This window comes from Microcaecilia unicolor, chromosome 6 (genome assembly GCF_901765095.1).
Source record: "Microcaecilia unicolor chromosome 6, aMicUni1.1, whole genome shotgun sequence".
In the NCBI taxonomy this organism is placed as follows: Eukaryota; Metazoa; Chordata; class Amphibia; order Gymnophiona; family Siphonopidae; genus Microcaecilia; species Microcaecilia unicolor.
Window position 1 is genome coordinate 182,697,902 of NC_044036.1, and position 24,501 is coordinate 182,722,402.

A 24,501-nucleotide genomic window follows, 5' to 3' on the forward strand; every position below is an offset into this window, starting at 1 on the left:
TTCTCCAAAACCATTGTATGGCATTAATTAAAACATTAGAAATAAACAGAAAGCAAGCAATTTAAAACATATAATTAACAACTTCTCCTGAGCTTTTCCAAAGTAAAAGTTAGTGATAAAGAAACATGCACAGCAATAGTATTTACCTCGGTAAGATGAGGATTGGGATTGAATCCACATTGCTTGCACACTTCGTTGTGACACAGGGTGCAGGTGTTAAAGTTTGGCTGGTGAGGAGAGGAGGTGAGGTCTGTCGTGTTGCATATAGGGCAGAGAGTACTGCTGGGAAGAGGTGCAATTTGTGGGACAGAGTAAGGTGAGGTGGGGGTGTTGCCTCGATCTGGGGATGCAGACGGAGACCGTCGTGACCTCTGAATTCTGTTGTCCACTTGCAGCATTCTCTTGGTATTATCGCCCTGTTGCTGAGAGGATATGTGGCTTTTTGTCTCTTGGGTGCCTTCATGGCTCCGCGTAGCTTGTTTAAGAGACTGGGGTGCTGCTTTGTGTCCAGCCAAACGTTCAGAGTGTTCCAGTTTTCCTGAGACACTGAAATAGTATCAAAATATGTACAATCAACATTTTCATAATGTGACTAATCAGAAAATTCAAAGGACTCCAGAGTTGTAATAATATTAAAGCTTAATTTCAATTGAAATAGACTAGAGATGTTTATCTTTATTTACAGAGGGAGAATTTTCTGTAGCATGAATAGCTAGGATACTGACCTGCTTATAATCGAACGAGAAAAACGCCCAAGTTCCGACCTAAATCGGGAGATGGACGTTTATCGCACAAAAATGAATAACACGGTATAATCGAAAGCCGAACTTAGACGTTTTCAACTGCACTCCATCGCGGAAGTGTACAAAGTTGACGGGGGCGTGTCAGAGGCGTGGTGAAGGCGGAACTGGGGCATGGTTATCACCTGAACAGAGATGGGCGCCTTTCGCCAATAATGGGAAAAAAGTATGCATTTGTAGCTAGAATTTAGGGCACTTTTCCTGGACCCTGTTTTTTCACGAATAAGGCCCCAAAAAGTGCCCTAAATGACCAGATTACCACCAGAGGGAATCAGGGATGACCTCCCCTGACTCCCCCAGTGGTCACTAACCCCCTCCCACCACAAAAAATGATGTTTCACAACTTTTTATTTTCACCCTCAAATGTCATACCCACCTCCCTGGCAGCAGTATGCAGGTCCCTGGAGCAGTTGTTAGGGGGTGCAGTGGACTTCAGGCAGGTGGACCCAGGCCCATCCCCCCCCTACCTGTTACAACTGTGCTGCTTAATGCTTAATCGTCCAACCCCCCCAAACCCACTGTACCCACATGTAGGTGCCCCCCTTCACCCCTTAGGGCTATAGTAATGGTGTAGACTTGTGGGCAGTGGGTTTTGAGGGGGATTTGGGGGGCTCAACACACAAGGGAAGGGTGCTATGCACCTTGGAGCTCTTTTACCTTCTTTTTTTGTTTTTGTAAAAGTGCCCCCTAGGGTGCCCGGTTGGTGTCCTGGCATGTGAGGGGGACCAGTGCACTACGAATCCTGGCCCCTCCCACGAACAAATGCCTTGGATTTATTCGTTTTTGAGCCGGACGCTTTCATTTTCCATTATCGCTGAAAAGCAAAAACGCCCAGCTCACAAATTGTCGAATAAAACATGGACGTCTATTTTTTTCGAAAATACGGTTCGGTCCGCCCCTTCACAGACCCGTTCTCGGAGATAAACGCCCATGGAGATAGACGTTTTCGTTCGATTATGCCCCTCCATGTATATTTAGTACCTACATTTCAAAAAGAAACTACCAGTGTAAAGTTTGCACTTTAAAAATACCCTCATGCAGTGCTGGATTTAGAGCATGTGACCCTCAGAGTTCTCATTCGAAATGCCCAGAAGACTAGAGTGTCCCCTCCTCACCCCATGACCTTGCCCTAGTCTTCTCCCTTTTATCCTCTTTTTCCTTCATAAGAACATAACAGTAGCCATACTCGGTCAGACCAATGGGCCATCTAGTCTAGTATCCTGTTTCTAACACTGGCCAACCCAGGTCACAAGTAGTGGGGTTGCACTAATATAAAAAAACATCTTCACAATAGAACCTATAGTTGAACAATCAAAATTTTAACATGCAAAATCATCAACACAACACTAACTGGTCAATTATGCTGAATACTATTCTACCAACCTCCAGGCAGTTGGGCAAATGCCCAAGGCAACTTCATGGATTTTGTATCAAATATCTGCACTAACTTCTCTGACATTCTCCTACTAGGCGATAATAAATCTACACCTTAAAAAACAACAAGACCCCAACACTAGGGCTGTAATAAACTTCCTAAACCAATGGAACCTTGAAATAGCACAAGCCACTTCATCCCATGCAAAAGATTATCCTCAACTAGACATACTAGCTTACAGATTCTCAACCAACAATAACCATATACTAAAAAATTACAATTGGGAAGAGGTGATATGGTCAGATCACAGCAAGCTCACACTCACTCTGCAGTCACATCGAAGAGTTTCAAAACCTTGTGGAAATTTAGAAGGATCAGAGATTACTTTCCCAGACAATCATTTCATCTGATAATACAATCATTGATACTACGCCAACTAGACTATTGCAACAATACATATGTAGGATGCAAAAAGAACATCCTAAAATCATTGCAAACCGTTCAAAACACAGCAGCAAGACTGATATTCAGAAAATCTAAATACTCATGGCACTATACTAACTCCCAATAAAGGCCAGACTATTTGTTAAATCAAACACTCTCATCTTCAGAATACTGTTTGGCATGTCTTCCGACTACATGCTAGACCGCTGCTCTGCTTATTCCTGTGTGTATGAACAACTTGAAAATCTAAAGGTGGACAATGCCATGGGACTGGACGGGATCCACCCCAGGATATTGAGGGAGCTCAGAGAGGTTCTGGTGGGTCCTCTTAAAGATTTGTTTAATAAATCCTTGGAGACGGGACAGGTTCCGTGGGCTTGGAGAACAGCGGATGTGGTCCCTCTTCACAAAAGTGGTGATAGGGAAGAAGTTGGAAACTACAGGTCGGTAAGCCTCACTTCGGTTATGGGAAAAGTAATGGAAGCGATGCTGAAGGAAAGGATAGTGAATTTCCTGGAAGCCAATAAGTTGCAAGATCCGAGACAACATGGAAAGGGAAATCGTGCCAAACGAATCTCATTGAATTCTTTGACTGGGTGACCGGAGAACTGAATCATGGACGTGCTACAGACGTAATCTACTTAGATTTCAGCAAAGCTTTTGACATGGTTCCCCACAGGAGGGTCCTATCTTCAGCCTGTCAAGTTTATTAGACAGGCTGAAGATAGGACCCGACGTGGTGAACTGGATTAGGAACTGGTTGACGGACAGACGCCAGAGGGTGGTGGTTAATGGAATTCGCTCAGATGAGGGAAAGGTGAGTAGTGGAGTGCCTCAGGGATCGGTGCTGGGGCCGATTCTGTTCAATATATTTGTGAGTGATATTGCCGAAGGGTTAAAAGGTAAAGTTTGCCTTTTTGCGGATGATACTAAGATTTCTAACCCAGGAGGGAGTGGAAAACATGAAAAAGGATCTGCAGAAGTTAGAAGAATGGTCTAAGGTTTGGCAATTAAAATTCAATGCAAAGAAATGCAAAGTGATGCACTTAGGGAGTAGAAATCCACAGGAGACGTATGTGTTAGGCAGTGAGAGTCTGATATGTACAGATGGGGAGAGGGATCTTGGGGTGATAGTATCTGAGGATCTGAAGGCAATGAAACAGTGTGACAAGGCGGTGGCCGTAGCTAGAAGGTTGCTAGGCTGTATAGAGAGAGGTGTGACCAGCAGAAGAAAGGAGGTGTTGATGCCCCTGTATAAGTCGTTGGTGAGGCCCTACATGGAGTATTGTGTTCAGTTTTGGAGGCCGTATCTTGCTAAGGATGTAAAAAGAATTGAAGTGGTGCAAAGAAAAGCTACAAAAATGGTATGAGATTTGCGTTACAAGACGTATGAGGAGAGACTTGCTGATCTGAACATGTATACCCTGGAGGAAAGGAAAAACAGGGGTGACAGACGTTCAAATATTTGAAAGGTATTAATCCACAAACAAACTTTTCCGTAGATGGGAAGGCGGTAGAACTAGAGGACATGGAATGAGATTGAAGGGGGGCAGACTCAAGAAAAATGTCAGGAAGTATTTTTTCACGGAGAGAGAGTGGTAGATACTTGGAATGCCCCCCCCCCCCCCCCCCCCCGCGGAAGGTCGTGGAGATGAAAATGGTAACGGAATTCAAAAATACGTTAGATAAACATAAAGGAATCCTGTTCAGAAGGAACGGATCCTCAGAAGCTTAGCGGAGATTGGGTGGCAGAGCCAGTGGTGGAAGGCGGGGCTAGTGGTTGGGAGGCGGGACTAGTGCTGGGCAGACTTTTACGATCTGTGCCCTGAAAATGGCAGATACAAATCAAGGTCAGGTATACACATAAAGTAGCACATTTGAGTTTATCTTGTTGGGCAGACTGGATGGACCATACAGGTTTTTCTCTGCCATCATCTACTATGTTACTATGAGGGGCATAATCGAACGCGGACGCCCATCTCCATGGGCGACTATCTCCGAGGACGGGTCCACGAAGGGGCGGGACAGACCGTATTTTCAAAAAAGATGGGCATCCATCTTTTGTTTCAATAATACGGTTGGTGCCGGGCAAATGAATCGGATTTGGGCGGATTTGAGATGGGCGGTATCGTTTTCAGCGATAATGGAACCAAAGCCACCCAGCTCAAAAACAAACAACTCCAAGGCATTTGGTCGTGGGAGGGGCCAGGATTCGTAGTGCACTGGTCCCCCTCACATGCCAGCACACTAACCGGGCACCCTAGGGGGCACTGCAGTGGACTTCAAAAATTGCTCCCAGGTGCATACCTCCCTTACCTTGTGTGCTGAGCCCCCCCAAATCCCCCCAAAACCCACTACCCACTTTTTGGGGACTTGTTCATGAAAAAAAAAGGGTCCAAAAAAAGCGGCCCAAATTTTCTCTACTGCCGCCCTTCTTTTTTCCATTATCGGCCGAGGGTGCCGATAAACATGCCCCAGTCCCGCCTTCACCACGCCCCCATCAACTTTGGTCGTTCCCGCGACAGACTGCAGTTGGAGGTGCCCAAAAATTGGCTTTCGATTATACCAATTTGGGCGCCCATGAGAGAAGGGCGACCATCTCCCGATTTGGGTCGAAATATAGGTGTCTTTCTCTTTCGAAAATAAGCCTGTATGTAGACCTGATCGAACTGTCTCCAAGAAATACAAGCCCAGAAACCAGAAGCTACCTTCTCCTTCACCTACCTAATTGCAGAAACTTAACCTACAAATCCATATACACAGCCTGATTTAGCTATTTAGGTTCCAAATTGTGAAACTCAATTCCCAAAGCGATAAGAAGAATCAAAGACTATCTTCAATTCAGAAAAGAACTAAAAACCTATCTTTTCAAAAAATTCTATGGTTAACCAAATAAGACAATCGGCTTATTTTCGAAAGTGATCGCCGGGCATCTTCCGACATAAATCGGGAGATGGCCGGCGATCTCTCAAAAGCGGCGAAATCGGTATAATCGAAAGCTGCTTTTTTGACACCATCGCCGCTTTCCCGTCGCCGAGCCAGCAAAAGTTCAAGGGGGCGTGTTGGCGGTGTAGTGAAGGCAGGACATGGGCGGGCATGGGCGTGGCTACCAGATGTCCAGCTTTCGTGGATAATGGAAAAAAAAAAGCGGCGTTAATCAGTATTTCGCCGGGTTTACTTGGTCCTTTTATTTTCACGACCAAGCCTAAAAAAGGTGCCCCAACTCACCAGATGACCACTGGAGGGAATGGGGGATGACTTCCCCATACTCCCCCAGTGGTCACCAACCCCCTCCCACACTAAAAAAATAAAAACCTTTTTTGCCAGCCTGTATGCCAGCCTCATATGTCATACCCAGCTCCCTGACAGCAGCATGCAAGTCCCTGGAGCAGTTTTTAATGGGTGCAGAGCACTTCAGGCAGGCAGACCCAGGTCCCCCCCCCCCTACCTGTCCCACTTGTGGTGCTAAGTGTTGAGCCCTCGAAACCCACCCAAAACCCACTGTACCCACATGTAGGTGCCCCCCTTCACCCATAAGGGCTATGGTAATGGTGTAGAGTTGTGGGGAGTGGATTTGGGGAGGATTTGGGGGGCTCAGCATACAAGGTAATGGAGCTATGCACCTGGGAGCTATTTGTATATATTTTTTTAATTTTTAGAAGTGCCCCCTAGGGTGCCCAGTTGGTGCCCTGGCATGTCAAGGGGACCAGTGCACTACAAATGCTGGCTCCTCCCACAACCAAATGCCTTGGATTTAGCCGGCGTTGAGATGGCCACTTTTAGTTTCCCAACCCCCCCCAAAAACCCACTACCCACAACTGTACACCACTACCTTAGCCCTTACGGGTGAAGGGGGGCACCTAGATGTGGGTACAGTGGGTTTGTGGTGGGTTTTGGAGGGTTCGCTGTTTCCTCCACAAACGTAACAGGTAGGGGGGGATGGGGCTGGGGCCGCCTGTCTGAAGTGCACTGCACACACTAAAACTGCTCCAGGGACCTGTATACTGCTGTCATGGAGCTGGGTATGACATTTGAGGCTGGCATACAGGGTCGTAAGAAAAACAGGTATGGGTGAAAACGTCCAAGTGTTCGTCAGGGACATCCTTGTTTTTTTCGATTATGGGTCAAGGACGTCCAAGTGTTAGGCACGCCCAAGTCCCGCCTTCACTACGCCTCAGACATGCCCCCTTGAACTTTGGCCGTCCTTGCGACGGAGTGCTGTTGGGGACGTCCTAAATCGTATTTCGATTACAATGATTTGAACGTCCCTGGGAGAAGGACGTCCATCTTCCGATTTATGTCAAAAGATGGACGTCCTTCTCTTTCGAGAATGAGCCAATTAATGACATAAACCATCTGGGAGCTATTACAGTTAGTATGCTGTTTACAATGAAAGAATCCTTGACTATGTAGAATTGGTATAGTGAGGGTTTCCCATGCATATTCGCAATAAATACAATAGCCACATTTAAAATGACCAGGATTGGAATCAAATGCTAACAGAGTGCTTGCCAACATTTCACCCAAATTGTGTTGTCTAAGACACACAATTTGGGGATAATTTTGCAAACCAGAATGCACCCCCAAAATTTGCCAATACATACGTATTAATTTCAAAATGGCAGCAGTATATTGTGAAAATGGTAGCACACATACCACATTTTCTATCTTAACAGTATTCCTACGGAAAGATAACCACTCCCTATGAGAACACAGCAGCCAGACTCATATTCGGAAAACCAAAATTCGAAAGTGCAAAACCCCTACGAGAGAAACTACACTGGTTTCCACTCAAAGAACGCATCACGTTTAAAGTATGTACCCTAGTACATAAAATCATCCACGGCGAAGCCCCAGCTTACATGTCTGACCTAATTGACCTACCACCCAGGAATGCCAAAAGATCATCTCGCACATTCCTTAATCTTCACTTCCCAAACTGCAAAGGCCTAAAATATAAACTAATGCACGCATCAATCTTTTCCTATATGAGCACGCAATTCTGATATGCATTGCCACATAACCTAAAAGCGACCTATGAACTGACCAACTTCCGAAAACTGCTGAAGACCCATCTTTTCGACAAGACATACCACAATGACTAAAACATATGAAATCCCCACATATATCTAGCAAGCATTGTTAAAAGCGCCTCATATTATATCTTTATCATATTTTCCATTACCATGCAACCTAATATACTTCTGTAACACTAATGTCAACTCTCCTCTCATTTCCACTATCCACTATATATTGTAAGCCACATTGAGCCTGCAAAGAGGTGGGATAATGTGGGATACAAATGCAATAAATATATTGCGCTCTCTTGAATGCCTGTTGTCAGTGGCGTACCAAAGGGGGGCGGTCCGCCCCGGGTACACGTCGCTGGGGGGGGTGCCGCGCGCCTGTCAGCTCTTCGTTTTCATGCTCCCTCTGCCCTGGAACAGGTTACTTCCTGTTCCGGGGCAGAGGGAGCATGAAAACGAAAAGCCGGCAGGCGCGCGGCACCCCCCCCCCCCCAGCGGCATGCACCCGGGGGAGGGGTTCTTTCGCCAGGGGGGGTCGTGCTGTTCCGGGGGGGGGCGCTGCACCTGGGGGGCGGGGCGCATTGGCGATCCGCCCCGGGTGTCAGCCCCCCTAGGAACGCCACTGCCTGTTGTATAACTTTCAGGGGGTATCCATGTTCAATAAATCTGGAAGACAACTTTTCACCTTGATGGCGGAAATCTTGTTCCGATGAATATAACTGCCAAATACGTAAAAACTGATGCACTGGAATATTATCCCTAAGATGTCGAGGATAATAACTAGTATAATATAATAAAGTATTACAGTCAGATTCCTTGCGACACACTGTTGTTGAAAACATATTCAATTCAGATCTGGACACTTTAACATCCAAAAACTTAATGTGATCATCAGCAATATAAAATCAAAAGAAATATTGGCATCCACTCCATTCAAATATGTAATAAAATACATAAGTTTTCCCTTGTTCTCCTCCATATTAATTTGACATCATCTAAATGGCGTTTCTATAATACTAGCGATGAATATCCATGGTATGTGTAAACATATTTTTGTTCAAATTGAGATATATAGAGACATGTTATAGATGGAGATATGGTGGTACCCATAACCACTCCTGAAACTTGCAAATAAAAACATTGTTCAAATATAAAATAATTACAGGTAACCACCAATTCAATCATATGTTTCAGAAATGTCAACTTATTCCCTGAAACTGAAGCCATGGATAAGAAATTATGAAACACATCAACAGCTTGTTCCTGTGGTATGTGTGTGTGTACGCTTTCACATCCAATGTTGCCAAAAATATGGGGTCATCACTATGTATCGATGTCCGAGATAATAGTTCCAAAAAATGTTGTGAATCCCTCACATACTGTAAGATGGTACTTGAGCCACTAATGGTTTTAAATAAAAATCTGCGTATTGAGATAAAGGTTCCAAAATCGATCCTCGGCCCGAAACAATAGGTTGGCCTGGAGGACAAGTTGCAGATTTGTGAGTGTGAGGGACCACTGGGAATTGTTTAAATAAAAATCAGAACACCTCAATAAAGATAACATCCAAATGATTGGCTTGAGCCAAAAACTGTTCCACTTGTTGTAATGCACTAGTGGGATCCTCATCTAACAACTGATAAAAATGTATATCTGATAATTGTGTAAAAGCTTCTTCCAAATATATATTTTTATCCATAATGATTGCACTACCTTTGTCTGCCCTTTTAATGATCAAAGACAAAATCATGTATTAAATTGTGTAAAGTAGTTCTCTGTAATGTTGTCAAATTATTTTTATACACCATTTTTGTTGTTCTAATTTGGTCAAAAGCAGTGATAGATGGATCCGCTATTCCAGGTGTACCCATGTTGATTTTAGTTTACCCTGTAAAGGGAAAGATGATGGGTCTGAATACATCTCATGATCTTGAAAAAACACTCTCAATTTCAGTACTGCAAATATGGACAAGTGTAAAATCTGTCATAGGGACAGTAGGTACAAATGACATACTTTTATATAACTAAATTTCTTCCTCTGTTAATGAACGAGAGGAAAAGACATTTGCTAACGCTTGCTCAGTCTTTTGGGTTTTGCCCCTTTGATTGAACCTTGGGACTTGGGATCCTGAACCACTGCTTGTATAGTTGGAATGCATAAACAAAAGATTCAAACAACTCATTACTAACAATTTTACTAACAATTTTATACACAGGACCCCGTTTACTAAGCCGCTCTAGAGGCGCGTTAGTGATTTTAGCGCGCGCTAACCATTAGTGTGCACTATGTAGGCGCTCACAATAGTCCTAGTATTTTTGGAAAGAGTAAACAAACGATTCACATCTACCCGTTCCACTCCACTCCACTCATTATTTTATAGACCTCTACCATATCTCCCCTTAGCCATCTTTTCTCCAAGCTGAAGAACCCTAGCCGCTTCAGCCTTTCCTCATAAGGAAGTCATCCTATCTCCTTTATCATTTTCAGCACCCTTCTCTGTACCTTTTCTAATTCCACTATATCTTTTTTGAGATGAGGTGACCAGAATTGAACACAATATTCGAAGTGCAGTCGCACCATGGACCGATACAAAGGCATTATAATGTCCTCATTTTTGTTTTCCATTCCTTTCCTAATAATACCTAACATACTATTTGCTTTCTTAGCCGCTGCAGCACACTGAGCAGACGGTTTCAACGGATCATCAACAACGACGCTTAGATCCCTTTCTTGGGTTACAGCAGTAAGCATTGGGTGATTGACATCATTCCATTTTTCAACATAAGAAGCATTGGCCAAAAATCTAGGTTCCTTATTAATACGTAGTCCATGAGCGACTCTTTGCACATGACAGCAGCAGAGTGCAATTCTGATCTTGCCAAAGCTTTATGTATCTTAAGTATACCACCCCAGTCTACTGGGTGATCTATCTCAGTTTCATCAAATAACCGGGTACTTGCCATTAATTTAGGGATTCGTTTAGCACACAGACCTGGTGATCATCTCAGTTTCATCAAATAACCGGGTACTTGCCATTAATTTAGGGATTCGTTTAGCAGACAGACCTGGCTTCAGTTTGACAGTAGGTGTTAATCCTGAGGAGAGCCTTGATGGTCCATTTGAAGGTACTTATAGAAAACTTGATGTGCAATGATGGTTCCCAATCCAGTATTCACTTTAAATAAACATAGGTGATCACATTGGTGAACTGAACACATTTTATTCACAATATTTATGTGTTTAATTTCATGGTGGATTATTATTGTTTGATTACCTCCCGCGGGAGGTGGTGGAAATGAAAACGGTAACAGAATTCAAACACACATGGGATAAACATAAAGGAATCCTGTTCAGAAGGAATGGATCCTGAGGAGCTTAGCCGAGATTGGGTGGCAGAGCCAGTGGCGGGAGGCGTGGATAGTGCTGGGCAGACTAAACGGTCTGTGCCATAGCCGGTGGTGGGAGGCGGGGCTGGTGGTTGGGAGGCGGGGATAGTGCTGGGCAGACTTACACAGTCTGTGCCCTGAAAAGGACAGGTACAAATCAAGGTAAGGTATGGACAAAAAGTACACATATGAGTTTATCTTGTTGGGCAGACTGGATGGACCATGCAGGTCTTTTTCTGCCATCACTTACTATGTTACTATGATTAGGTTTGGAATTGATATTTTGTTTATAATGGGTGCTTCATCTTCATACTTTAATGTGAATTTTGTAGCACTGTATAACTTAAATATCATCTTTTTTTCTGTACATTTGGAAACAAAATCCATCTGCCACTTTGTTCCACTGTTTGGATGTTTTTCTGTTTCGAAAATGAGCCCCTTAATCAGCAGTGGACAGACATGTTCAAGTTTTCAGGAACAACTAAGGAGTTGAATAGCTGTATTTTGCAGAGCCTGTACTGTTTTTATTATTATTTTATTTTACATGAAATTCCAAATACAATATACAAGTAAAACACTTGACTGAAACAAGGTTGAACAAGAAAATAAACATTCTTCCTCTTTCCAATGTTACAGTAGTTCCTTTCATGGCTGTTGATTTCCATTTTGCCCTTTTTGTAAAGCGTTTGATAATATATTGCTCAAGAGAAAACTAACTTCCCCTTTTATAAAGCCGTGCGGCAATCCTGACACAGCCCATCGGGGGGAGGGTGGGGAATAAGTCTACAATAAACTTCAAACTTGATATAACTAGCATTAATTCACACATAATAATAGAGAAAACTAAACTAAATTTTGACGTTGCTTTTCTAAAACCCTACATAGTGTTGACCCATTAATTGTGGTTCAGAGCCTGAAGTTTTATCAGCCTTCAAGAGAGGTGAGATCTCAGGGCCACAGCCTTTGGGATGTACCTTCTGTTCATCAAGTTCTTCTTGCCAAAGATTGTGCTCATTTATTTTTTGTTGCAAGACCAGTTATGTGGAATGCACGCCCTTTAGAAATGCGTCAAATTGTCTCATTGTCAATGTTTAAGAAACTGTTAAAGACTTTTTTGTTTCATGAGGCATTTTGCTGATTATTTATTTATTTAGGTCATTTATACCCCGCCTTTTGCCGCAGTGTTGCAGCCCCAAAGCGGCTTACAATAAACTAGTAAAATAAATACAGTTACAATAAAATAGTTAGGATTGGAAAATCAGGGAAGAAAGGGAAGAGGGGAAGACCAAGAGGGACGGTAGAGATCCAGGCGAGATGATGAAGATCCAGGTAAGACACCGGGGCTGGAGCCAGTCCAAGCAAGATGATCCCCAAACGAGCACTAAGAAAAACAGTAGCAGCAGGCGGCCAGGAGTGAGGCGACGAGCACCAGAGGCTGATGAAAGCTGAAGACCAACGGCGCAGGCACCAAGATGGTGGATCGAACGGTCCTCCTCTGCAGCTCCAACCGACAGGGCCTTCCAAGCCAGGGCAGCACAGGCAGCAAACTCCCAGACGGAGGTGGTGAAGATCGGGAGTAAGGCAGCCACAGCAAACAAACAGCAGACCACAGCTCCCCGGACCATAACAATGAGCAAATGCTTTTACTGCAGCTGGTAAAAGGGAAGTCTCACTTTGCTACAGGAAATGGCTGGGCGGCAAGTAAAGCACTTGCCGCATGGCCAATTCGGGGGGAAGTGCTTACCGCCACCCATTGAGGTGGTGGTAAGGGCTCCCATGTTAACCTGGCAGTAACCGGGCAGCAAGCGGCACTGCCTGATTACTGCTGGGTACACTCTGTCACTACAAAAATAAATACATTTTTGTAGCACCGGAAATGACGGCGCGCTGGGGGTGGGAAGTACTGCCCGGCTGCGGCAGTAGCCAAGCAGTACTTCCTATACAGCGAGCGATGAGCCCGCATTGGGCTTACCAACACTTAGTAAAAGGAGCCCTATGTAAGCTAATTCTGTGCTGAACGCTGTGAGGCATATTTTCAAAGCACTTAAGGGGTCTTTTACTAAAGCTTAGCGCAAGTTATCTGCAGCAGGGCCCATTTTATTCCTATGGGCCCTGCTGCAGATAACTCAAGCTAAGCTTTAATAAAAGACCCCCTTAGACTTACAAAAGTTACATAGAGGAGTATTTTCAAATCACTTAGAATAACAAAGTTACGTGTAATCTATGGAACTTTGTAAATCTAAGCACTTTGAAAATAAGCCCCTGTGTTATTTTTAGGGATTGTTGTACGTTTCATGTATTTTGTAAATTGTATAGTATGTTTTAGTTTTGAGTTATGTATTCATCTTTTATGGGGTAAGCTGTAACCCGCTTAGATATTTTGGATACGCAGGATATAAATTTGACAAATAAATAAATCAACCTTATTATTAAAATCCAAATAATAAGGAAAATAGGATGCAGTGCCAATGGAACAGATGAAGCATAATATCAGAGCAGAAGAATCTAACATGTCAATCAATTTGATAGTGGCTTGCCATCAGAACTAAAAGAAGGGGCCTTATTACTCAAAAAAATAATTACTTGTGATGGATCACATAAAATATACTTCACAAAATTATATCACACAATACCTTTGCAAGGAAAATTTCAGAAGAAATCAAGCCCCCAACTGTTGAACTCTAGGCCTCTAAAGTAAAAGTTATTTTCTTCTTTTTAGTGTAGTTCTAGAAACATCTGGAAAAGGCTATAATTGCAGATTGAAAAACAATTTCTTCTTAATCTTAAAGAATAACTTCAAAATCAAATTTTTATCAGATTCCAGAGCAAAATTAGCAATCAAAGTAGCCTTTGAATCTAAAGGAGTTTTAGGTGTATTCACACTATCTTGAGATACATCGAGTTCTTCAGAGAGTTCCAATGGATTAGAGATATAATAAGCTTTGGTAACACTAGGTAAAGAGTCTGCTGTTACATCCAAAATCTCATTCATATACTTCTTCAACATTCCCATCAATTTACATCCAGCTCTTCTTGGAAAAAGTATAAAATGCAAATTATTAGACCTTGATCAATTTTCTAATGCCTCCAGCCTTCTCTGCACGACAAAACTGTCCTTTACACCACTGATTAAAAAAAATCTCAACTTTTGATACCTTTAAATCAAAGTTTTGTTTTTTTCCTGAACAGTCATCTTTAAAGTGTGTTCAGATACATTTGACAATTTTTCAACTTACTCATTAGAAGCTTTAAATTTTGAGATAATACTTTACTCAATCCATCAATAGTAATCCAAAGAGAGTCCAACATGACATTCTTTGGCTTTTCAAGTGTGAATCCAGCCAAAACATTGGTTGATAACTCTGTTTTCTGTTGAACAACCTAAACAGACTCCACCAGCACAGATGCTGATAGTATAGCCAGTTCAGCAGCTTGCTGCTTCAGTGCAATTTCCCCCTGGGGCACAACCACTAATGGTTTTTCCTGCAGGCCATAACTCACATATCTGCATTCCCCAATTGCCACTACAGAAGGAAGCGAAAGAGGTCTGCGCTCCTCGGACGAGAGAGATGTCGACAGAGCCTGGGGAGACACCGACTCTCCTTCTCTTGGCTCTTCTCCCAGCGGCTGCCCTACTGGAACTTGCATCTCATCCGTTTCTCATCGAGCAAATCAATTTATTGGTCATATCATGGAGGAAGAACCCATAACTTTCCAGGTATAGCCCTTCCTCTTGCCCACCATGCTTGACTGGGCCAACTCATTTAAATTCAAACTCAACGCTGAGAAAACTCATTGTCTAATTCTCTCCTCTCCCTATAACAAATTCACGCCCCCAACATTAATCATTCCTGAGCTTGTCTTGCCAATCTCGGAGTCCCTAAAAATATTAGGTGTCATTGTTAATAGAACCGTAACCCTGGAGCAGCAAGCAAACTCTACAACCAAGGAAATGTTCTTCTCTCTTTGGAAGCTTAAGCGTATTGTGAGAAGGAAGAGGCTGTCCTACCCTGGTTAGGCCGGGAACCCAAAGGGTCAGCCTCCCCGCTGTGGCTCCTGGTAACCGACCCACCTTACCAGTTCTTCTGGTGGGGTCTCCAGGTCTTCATCTTCACAAGTGGTGGCAGTGGTGGGATCTGCACTGAACATCCACGTGGGAGCAGTCAGATTCCAGATTAGATCAGATGAGGGGTCGGCGTGAGATGGAGGTGTCCTTGGAGGTTCCAGAGGCTGTGGTTCCAGAAGCCCGTCGAGGGGGCCAACACTAGCAAAAGCGCATTACTCGCCTACCCAGGTAAAGGGTACCTAGGGGGGAGGCGAGGGAGGTTTGAGTTTCTAGGGGTTACAGAGGAAGGTCCCCTAGAGCAAAGCAGAGCCTTTGTGGTAAGGCGGACCACTGGGTACAAAGCCTTCTTGAGAATCCCTCCTAAGTAATAGGGGAGAGAAGGAACCTGACCCCAAGATGAGTAGGGGAGTCAGGAATTGCTGCACCTCAAAGAAGAGATTTGAGGGAGCAGCAATATCTTAAGGGTGGGGGTATGTGAGAAGGAAGAGGCTGTCCTACCCTGGTTAGGCCCCTAGAGGGCGCTGTTCCCCTAAAAATGTCCAGGGAGAAGGGCTGGGTGAGTCAGTAAGGGGGATGTATAGCAGGAGGTCGCTAGGACCGAGGAGAGTCCTGGGGATAGAAACAGGTGCAGCAGGTTATGGGATGGGTCCTGTTTGGCCTCCAAGGCATGCACTGAAGCAGCCATCTTTTCCTTACAAGCGGCCTCAAATAGGCCCCACCTCTGCTCAGTCTCCCTCAGACCCTTCTCCATTACCTTATGGGACTCCTCTTGCTGCTGTATATTGCCCACTAAAGTTACCATTAGCCCTTTATTTAGTTCCAGGACCTCCCTCAGACATTGCTCCGGGCGCCTATAGACTTGCCCCGGTTTACCTAGGGCCTGTAATTCCCCTTCTAACTGCCAGATTTTTTTTTTTTTTCTCTTCGGGTCACTACCATGGACTATACTCTAAGGCTCCCTCTAGTGGCCAGAAAGGGCATTTTTAGGTTTCCAATGGGAGAGCGCCATCTGGCGGCCTCCTCCTGTAAGGGCAGGCACTGTGTTTATCACAGTATACAACCTTATTTCCCGAGAGAAGTATTCTGCAGCTTAGTTCAATCCCTAGTTAGAAGCCACCTCGATTACTGCAATGGAATCTATGGGGGATGCACAGATACGCTCCTAAAAAAACTACAAACTGCCCAGAACACAGCGGCTAGGCTCATCTTTGGTAAATCGAGATTTGAGAGTTCAAGACCGCTGCGTGAGAAGCTGAACTGGCTTCCTGTGAAGGACCGAATCGCTTTTAAAATTTGCACTTTGGTGCACAAAATCATCTATGGTGAAGCCCCTGCTTATATGGACACCCTAATTAACCTGCTGCCTAGGAACTCTCACAAATCAGCTCGCTCGTACCTAAACCTTCATTACCCAGTTTTTTGTGGCCTCAAGTATAAGACCACCTATGCCTCCTCCTTCTATCTCAGCACTCAATTGTGGAATGGGCTACCCCAATTGGTCAAACTTACTCCTGATCACCCGACCTTCAAGAAGCGCCTCAAGACTTTCCTTTTTGGTAGAGCATACACTTCAAACCCGCCTGGCATCTCTTCTGTCTGAATTCCAACTGACGTAGCAACACATTGTTCACCCCTACTCTTTCCCTCCTTAGCTATTTCCCTTTCCCATTTACGACTTTGATTGTTTGTTTGCTGCATTGTTGTATGTTTTTATAGACTGTTGTACGCCACATTGAGCCTGCCCATGGGTGGGAATATTGTGGGATATAAATGCTATAAATAAATACATATTTGTCAGAGGAATAAGGAAAATGTTTTGGTAAATATGGCAAGGCTCACACCTCCAACAGCACCACAGCCCCCTGTGCTTTGCCCCCTGTCTGTAGTTTTTTTAGGTTTGATTGAGATGTCTCAGTACAGGTGACATTACAGTGTTCAAGTTTGAAATTAAAAAGGTGTGCAGAAGAGAATGAAAAGCATAATCATCAAAATAGCAAGCAGAATAAAATTATCTCAAAATGAAAAAAAAAACCTGCTTTCAGTACTGTGGATACTTGTGTATTGAAGGACAGTTGATAGTCAAGTAAAACCCCCCAAAATATTTAACTGAATCTATTGGAGAAATTAGAGATCCAAATAAAGAGACTGAAAGAGGGACAAAAACATTGGCCAGTAAGTCAATGTGCAGTTGTCTTTTCCAGATTTAATATCAGATGTTGATGTTGATATGTTTAATATCAGATGTTGATGGAGCGGAGGAGTGGCCTAGTGGTTAGGGTGGTGGATTGTGGTCCTGGGGAACTGAGGAACTGAGTTCGATTCCCGGCACAGGCTGCTCCTTGTGACTCTGGGCAAGTCACTTAACCTCCATTGCCCGCCGCATAGAGCCTGCCATGAGTGGGAAAGCGAGGGGTACAAATGTAACAAAAACAAAAAAAAAACCAGGAAGCTAGGGAACACAAACAAGTTAGTAACAGACTAAGATCAATGTTATCAGGAGAGATACAATACAATAGTATAATATCATCTGCATAAATATGAAATGGAATTCCATGGTCCTAAAGAAGAGTAGCTACCATGTTCAGAAAGATATTAAACAATAAAGGAAATAGACTAGATTCTCGTGATATTCCACAATCACAATTTAAAGGAAAATATCACAACGTGTTTCCAGATGATGTTACTCTAAAAGTACGCTGTGAGAAAAAAGAACTAAACTAATTCATGGCCATTCCTGAAAGACCTATTTCAGTCAGCCTTAATAAGAGAAGGAAATGATCTATCAGATCAAAAACATCTAATAAATCAAGTGATATTGCTAGAGAAATCATACCACTATCAAGTTTTGAATGAACCTCACTGAGCAGTGAAGCCAGAACTGACTCAGTACTATGGTAAGAACGGAAGCCAGATTGCTTTGGATGTAAAGACAGAACCTTTTCAGCATGTAAAGACAACTTAAGGTGTATTACTTTCTCAGTCAATTTAGGTAGAAAACAGATTAGATACTGGACAATAATTCTCAGGAAGAGTAGGATCTAAATTAGTTTTTTAGTACTGGGTGGACTATAACTGTCCTCCATGAAAGTGGAACTTTACCTGATGCCAAACTGTGTGTAATAATTGAAAGTGCAGGAGGCCGTAAACCATGTTCTGGTAATCGTAACCAGGAGGAGGGTATCGGATCTATGTCCTATTTCAGTAGTTGGTAATGGAACCCACATAGGATGAGGCCATACTGGACTTACTGCTTAGAGTGTTTCTGATGTTATAGTAGGTGATAGAGGTCTATAAAATAATGAGTGGAGTGGAACGGGTAGACGTGAATCGTCTGTTTACTCTTTCCAAAAATACTAAGACTAGGGGGCATGCGATGAACCTACAAAGTAGTAAATTTAAAATGAATTGGAGAAAATGTTTCTTCACTCAACGTGTAATTAAACTCTGGAATTCGTTGCCAGAGAATGTGGTAAAGGCAGTTAGCTTAGCGGGGTTTCAAAAAAGGTTTGGACGACCTCCTAAAGGAAAAGTCCATAGACCATTATTAAAATGGACTTGGGGAAAATCCACTGCTTAATCTCGGATAAGCAGCATAAAATGTATTGTACTTTTTGGGGATCTTGCCAGGTATTTGTGACTTGGATTGGCCACTGTTGGAAACAGGATGCTGGGCTTGATGGACCTTTGGTCATCCAGTGATCACCCAATGGTGTCGTTTAATATTAAGATAGATGTGGAAATGGTTCATTCAAAATTAAAGGTTCTAGACTTCAGAAAAACTAACTTTGTTCAGATGGGGGATTACCTCAAGAAATGTTTGTTTGGATGGGAACATCTGGAATAAGTTGGAAAGCAGTGGACAAAACTGAAATGAGCTATTGTAAGGGCAACAAACGTTTTTGTAAGGAAAGTAAATAAAAGTAAGAGGAAAAGGAGACCACAATGAGGCATATTTTCAAAGCACTTTGGGAGGCTAAGTTCCATAGGTTTCTATGGAACTTTGGGAGGCTAAGTGCTTTGAAAATGAGCCTCTTTGGTTCTCAAAAGTAGTAGCTGAAAAGGTAAGGAAAAAGTGTTTAGCCTTTATAAACTACAAGAGATTGCAGAAAGAGAAAGACAGGCAACAATATATTTATACTTTATTGGATTTATACCCCACAAACGTCCAAGTTGGGGACTCAGTTCTATGTGGCTTACATTAAGTTCAGTCGTAATTACAAACAGATGTCAGGTGTTCCGATACAAGTCAATCAGATTTACAAATATAATTCAGATGTACAAGTAGACTCATATGAACAGTTCAGATGTACCAATATCAGGTCAGGGGTGCGTGGGAGAGAGACAGATGAGAGGTACTGTAGTGTTGTGTACTGGGAAGATTTGTTGTGTAGTCCGTCGTTTTTGTTAGGTTGCGTTGATCGTAAAGAATTTTCTGTACAGAAATGTTTTTAGTTTTCTGCGAAAAGCTAAGAGATGCTGGTAGAGCAGTCAGGAAAGCAAAGATGCAAACAGAAGAAAAATAGCCAATACAGTAAAATGGGGAGGGGGACAAGACATTTTTTAGATATGTTAATGATAGGAGGAAGTGCAAAATTAGCATTGTGAGACTCGAAGGTGAAGGGTAAGAATATGTAGAAGCTGATAAAGATAAGGCAGAATTGCTTAACAAATACTTCTGTTCTGTGTTCACAGCTGAAGGGCCAGGAGTAGGGCCACAGATGACAAACACACAGACACTCCTAGTGAAACTGGGCAAGTCACTGTGCCCTCCATTGCCTCAAGCCAAATCAGATCAATATTCTAGCACCATTAGGATGATTCCTTAATTGGTAAGACAGTCCTACATGTGTTGTGGCAGCCATGGCAAGGGTGTCCATAGGAAGCCTCTTCCAATGCAGTAGGTCCTAAGCAGCTGCATTAAAATGATCCATGCAGAGGTCGAACTGTTTTGCTTCAGCCTCAGTTTGCCTGTGCCACGTCTTTCTTGGAGCAGTCTGTACAACTTCCAGTCAGGTGGTTGACACTGTTGGAGTACCTTCCATGGTCAACGTGATGCCTCCATTCTGCAGACAGGGTTAAACCAGTGAAGACATGATTGTCTTACCTTTTCTTTTTTGGTAGATTGTTTGTTGCAAATTTCTCAGATGATTTCATTGCACTAGTGATAAGAAGCATGATTTATTTGCATTAAGCTCATACCTTTTTCAATTATGGCTCAAGATAAGCTGCATTCAGATAAACTACTTATTCCCCTGTCCCTACAGGGTTTATCATCTAAACTTGTACCTAAAGTAATGGAAGGTTAAGTGACTTGCCCAAGAACACAACAAGCAGTGACGGGATTTGAATTGGGTCTGGTTCTTAGCCCAGTGCTCTAACTCCTAGGCTGCTCTTCCATTCCTCCAAGAATTGTACACAAGCATTTCATCTTGCACAAGTCCTCGGCTAGCAATGTCCATGTTTCTGATGCTTAGAGGACTGTCATGACTGCGGCATTAAAAAAAAATCTCATCTTCAGTGTAATGCTGTGATTCTGTGTGGATTCTTCCATGAAAACCATATTTTATCACCATATTCTGCATCAGTAAATGTCAGGCCCTCTGCACCCCATTGAACATCTACTCAGATAGCCAAGCTCTGTTTCATAATGACAATCCCTCCAACTACAACTCAGATTGGTCAGGGAAATAAGTTGCTTACCTTCTTGTAACTTAAGATCAGATTGTGAAAAGGCAATTCATCAATTCGTATTGGCAGCATCTAGTAGCACAGGCTCAAAATATATTTGCTTTTTTTTAAAAAAGGTGTTTCACCTGCACTGCCTAAACCTGTAAGCTGCATACTTAATACACCACACAATCAAATGTTGCTGTACTGCTCTGACAAAAATAACTGCTCACGTGGATTGCAAAGATCTCACCAACAGTAATGAATCGTTTTCTTTTCCATGAGTAATTATTCCCTAAAGGCAAACCGTACTTGATAGGAATAGGAAAGACCGGCACTGCTATGGGGTGTCCTGAAACACCCAACATGTTTGCCAAACTGCTCGCAGATAAACTGGGTGACGATGCAAGAGAAGGAGGATACGGTAGAAAGGAAGAATCCTTGTTTTCGCTATGAGCGTAGCCGTTTACCAATCACCTATCTCTGGGAACGTCTTCCCAAGTGCTCAGTCATTTGTCTCCCACAGCACAATGCACAGATTTCCTGGTTCAGCAGGAGCGGAACGGTGCCGGATTCCTGCCGTGCCAGAACCTGCTCCGAGAGGTCCGGCCAGAACGCAGAGCGATAGGCCCCCACCTCCCCCTCTGCTTACCTGCCGCCGCTGGAGCCGCGCCTCGGCCCTGGGAGCTGTCCACCGCTCGGTGCTGAAGGCGTCTGCACAGCTGCTCTCGGCTGCGGGGTGACGAGAGCGGCATTCTCAGCCGATTGCCCTGTCCCTTCCAGGCTGGTTTCATTGCCCATGGTGATGTTGATACGCAGTAGGATAACCTTAGCGGCCAAGGACCCGGCGGGGGGCGGAGAAGAGGGGGTCCGTCCCAGGCTCAGGCGCTCAACGGTGAACCGCTTCCGCCATCACGCAGCTCTGACCATCAGCTCGCGCCTAACGGGGCAGAATCGCATTGCGCATGTGCATCCCGCGCGCTCCCTGCGCGCTCTCACCGCTCGCGCCTAAGAGGCAGGGTCGCAGTGTGGACGTGCTGTTGTGCGTTCCCTCCTCGCCTCTAAGAGGCAGGGTCGCACTGCGCCTGCGTCTGCGCCCCCTCCCCCTTTTCCCTCCCCGTGGGTGGATTTTATAGGGACCGGTCGTGAAGTTTCCGCAGGCTCAGCTGAGATGTGTAGCTTTCAGGAATATGCTGATAGCAACTTAAATGCACATAAGGGAGAAACTCCTTTATTTGTTAGCCAGCAGGGGCAAACTGACTATTCAGGCAACAGGGCACTGCCCGAGGGGCCCAGAGGCTCTAGGAAGCCCAGAGGCCCTGCCTGGTTGCCAGCCGCCACACAGTACAGCCCCTATAGGACCCTGGTGGTCTAGTGACCACTGCCACTGTTCTTCCTGGTTGCACCACTGTGTTTACAAAATGGCTACCGAGACTCCCACGGAAGTCTCGCGGGAGGCAAGACTACAGCATTACATTTATCAATTCCATCGTATTTAGCTAATCTTACTATACCATACGCACCGATACGCACTCTTAGATCGCTCACATAACAGGTTAGTAATTCCATCACCAATATGGGCTAGATGGGAATCTACACGAAAGTCAGCCTTCTTTTTTCTATCGCCCTCACTTTGGAACGGTCTCCCAAAATTGTTAAGATTAGAGTATACTGTTTTCGTAAAACCCTAAAAACATATTGTTTTCAAAATACATCTATATATATAAAAGGCAACCCCAACGTTCTGAAGCCTCCACGGAAGTTGAGGCGCCCGAGATATCCGGTGTGCCCTGGAGTGTCTGCACCGCCCTCGCGTCAAAACGTCATGACGCGTCAAAACGTCATGACGTCGAGGGCGGAGCTATTGACACTCGAGGGCCGAAACGGCCCACAGCGAACAAGGCAAGTAGCTTCGAGGGACGGAGGGAGGGGGCCCCTTGCTAGCGCCCGTTTCATTCCGCTCAGAAACGGGCATTTTTTCCTAGTTTCATAATAATGCAGGATAAAGAAAAATAAATAAATAAATGAGATGCTAATTTACAGCTTGAGTTATAAATGTTTAGGTTTGGTGTAATTATTATTATTTTATCTTTTGTATGGTTGGTTTGCTGTGCTTTCCTATCAACTACTGGATTTCCTAGATGTTATTTTGTGTGTTTTTAAATGTTTTTTTTAAACATGTAAACTGTTCTGTTTTGCCAAAGCAATAAGTAACGGTATAGTAAATAAATAAACGATAAACGATACAGTATAAAGTCGTGGCAGCCATTTCATAAACACTACGCTGCGGTAGGCAGAGTAGAGGCAGCAGGTGGGCAGGAAAGAGGGGATTTATTTCCTGCCCCTGAAGAAGTCACAGCCACTAGACCACCAGGGCCCTTCAGGGTAAGAGGGGAGACAACGGCAACACAGTGAGAGGGAAGCAGCAATGCAGGGGTGGGGTACTGTTGGTGGCAGCAGCAGCATGGGGGGGGGGGCAGAGTAATCTCAGTACACTGGGGCCCAGAGTACTCTCAGTCCACCCTTGGTAGACAGACCCTGCAGGGGCAAAACGTTGCCATTTTGAACATGATGGTGCCTGGAGGTAAGAGTGAGTGGATGTGGCTCCTGCCTCTTTTGAGATAAGGTAATCAGGGGAGGGGCCGGGGCGCCATTATTAGACACCAAGGATTTTGGGAGGGACTTTAGGGGTGGGAGGGACTGTGTGAGTAGGGGTCAGGGGTCCATTAGACCACTAGGGTTTGTTTTTAAGAGGGGCGGTTTAGGAGGGCCAGGGGGCACTAGACTACCATGGCTAATTGGGGAGAAAGGGAGGGGTCGTGTATGTTGGGCCAGGGTGGGTGCTGCTAGTCACCAGCGATATGTTTACTGAGCGGGGGAGGGGGGAACAGGTGTCAGGTTGGTTTGGGGGTTGGTGCAGAATGCTGCTTTTTTTTCACTGAACTGCTCAGGCACTGAAAGGAGCAGAGTTCTGAGCAGCAAATTACTGCCACAGTTTTAACATGACATTAAATTTGCATACTCGTTACTCTGAGGGCTCTAGGACAGGTTCTCACTCACCAATTCCCATCTGGAAAATTGCCACCTAATTACCATCTAACCAATTCCCACCACTCCAGGGAGGACAATTCCCACCCTTAACAATCATGAAGCATCACAGTCTGAAATTTATCTCCTTCCCTTTCCCCTTCCAGATCATTTGGGGGGAGAGCAATGCTCCCCATACACACCCCAAACATTACCTTTAAAATGCCACATAAAAAATGTTAAAATAAATCAAAATCCATATTAATAAAGAGCATAAAATATAACATTTATATAAAAACTTACACAAAATATTACCAACACATCCATAGCACGCAACGACATTTCTCATAAAAAAATACAATGCGTAAGAAAAAAACCCCAACACAAGAAAAAACAACAAAAACTACATTCCAGTAAGAAATAGCCAGGAGGGAGGAACAGTCCTAGGAGGGAATTGTCCACCTTGGGGAAAAGTCCTAGGAGGGAATTGTCCAGGTGGGAATTGGTGAATGGGAACTGTTCAGGTGGCAACTAGCCTGCTATAAATCTGAACATGCTGCAGAATTTTTCCTGTACTAGGTTCGCTTTAGAATTATGTTCTACTGTGAACCTTTGTTCATCAGCCCCAGAGAAGGAGAAGCAAGTGGTAGACAGAGAAAACCACAGCGGTAGTAAGCAGAGCATAGCACAGTCCTTGCACACAGACCA

The 24,501-nt window shown here is 44.0% G+C and overlaps 1 protein-coding gene across 1 annotated transcript in view; it reads right to left on the minus strand.

Annotated features, from left to right (window-relative positions):
• The window catches only part of BSN (bassoon presynaptic cytomatrix protein), a 304,960-nt gene extending 283,331 nt beyond the window's left edge, over positions 1 to 21,629 (minus strand). Inside the window, exons 1-2 of the mRNA XM_030206778.1 lie at positions 21,419 to 21,629; positions 147 to 546 (exon numbers count right to left, since the gene is read on the minus strand). Of these exons, the coding sequence (XP_030062638.1) occupies positions 147 to 546; positions 21,419 to 21,567 (549 nt within the window). The 5' untranslated portion in view covers positions 21,568 to 21,629. The remainder of the gene's footprint in view (positions 1 to 146; positions 547 to 21,418) is intronic.
• Positions 21,630 to 24,501: the final 2,872 nt, after the last annotated feature.